Source organism: Saprolegnia diclina (genome assembly GCF_000281045.1).
Source record: "Saprolegnia diclina VS20 unplaced genomic scaffold supercont1.214, whole genome shotgun sequence".
Lineage (NCBI taxonomy): Eukaryota > Oomycota > Saprolegniomycetes > Saprolegniales > Saprolegniaceae > Saprolegnia > Saprolegnia diclina.
Genome location: NW_008246281.1, coordinates 1 through 478, shown reverse-complemented (window position 1 = coordinate 478; position 478 = coordinate 1). Strand labels below are relative to the sequence as shown.

The window sequence follows — 478 nt, the reverse complement described above, 5'->3', positions numbered from 1 at the left end:
GCGGCCGCGAGCACAGGAAAGATGCCGAGGAGCGCCAGTGTCATTTGCCAGCTCTGCGAAAACGCGATCGCAAACGCCACCGAGAGCGACGCAACGTTGACGAGCATCGCGTTGAGCGTCTCGGCCGTCATGGTGCGGATGGCAGCCGAGTCGGTCGCGAGGCGCGTCGTGAGCGAGCCGGACGAGTGCTTCTCGTCGTCAAACCAGCCAATGTCTTGGCGCAGCATCGCTTCAAAGCACAAGCCACGAATGCGCGACGTAAGGCGCTCGCAAGCGATGGCAAACTGGTGGTTCTGGAGCACGAGCGAGGCGAAGAAGACGACGCCGATACCGACAAAGCCACCAGCCCAGAGCGATGCCTGGTGCCGCATCTCGTCCACGCCGAGGTTGAGATCAAAGAAGAGCACTGTGCACTTGGTCAAGAGGACGCCCCAGACGGGAAAGACGCCGCCGTTGAGGACCGCACCGATACCACCCA

The 478-nt window shown here is 62.3% G+C and overlaps 1 protein-coding gene across 1 annotated transcript; it reads right to left on the bottom strand.

Annotated features, from left to right (window-relative positions):
• Positions 1–41: 41 nt before the first annotated feature.
• On the bottom strand, positions 42–432 carry SDRG_17201 (hypothetical protein; the record flags this gene model as incomplete). Its single annotated transcript, XM_008623440.1, has 1 exon — positions 42–432. A coding segment is annotated over one exon (391 nt), but the record flags the coding sequence as incomplete, so codon positions are not given.
• Positions 433–478: the final 46 nt, after the last annotated feature.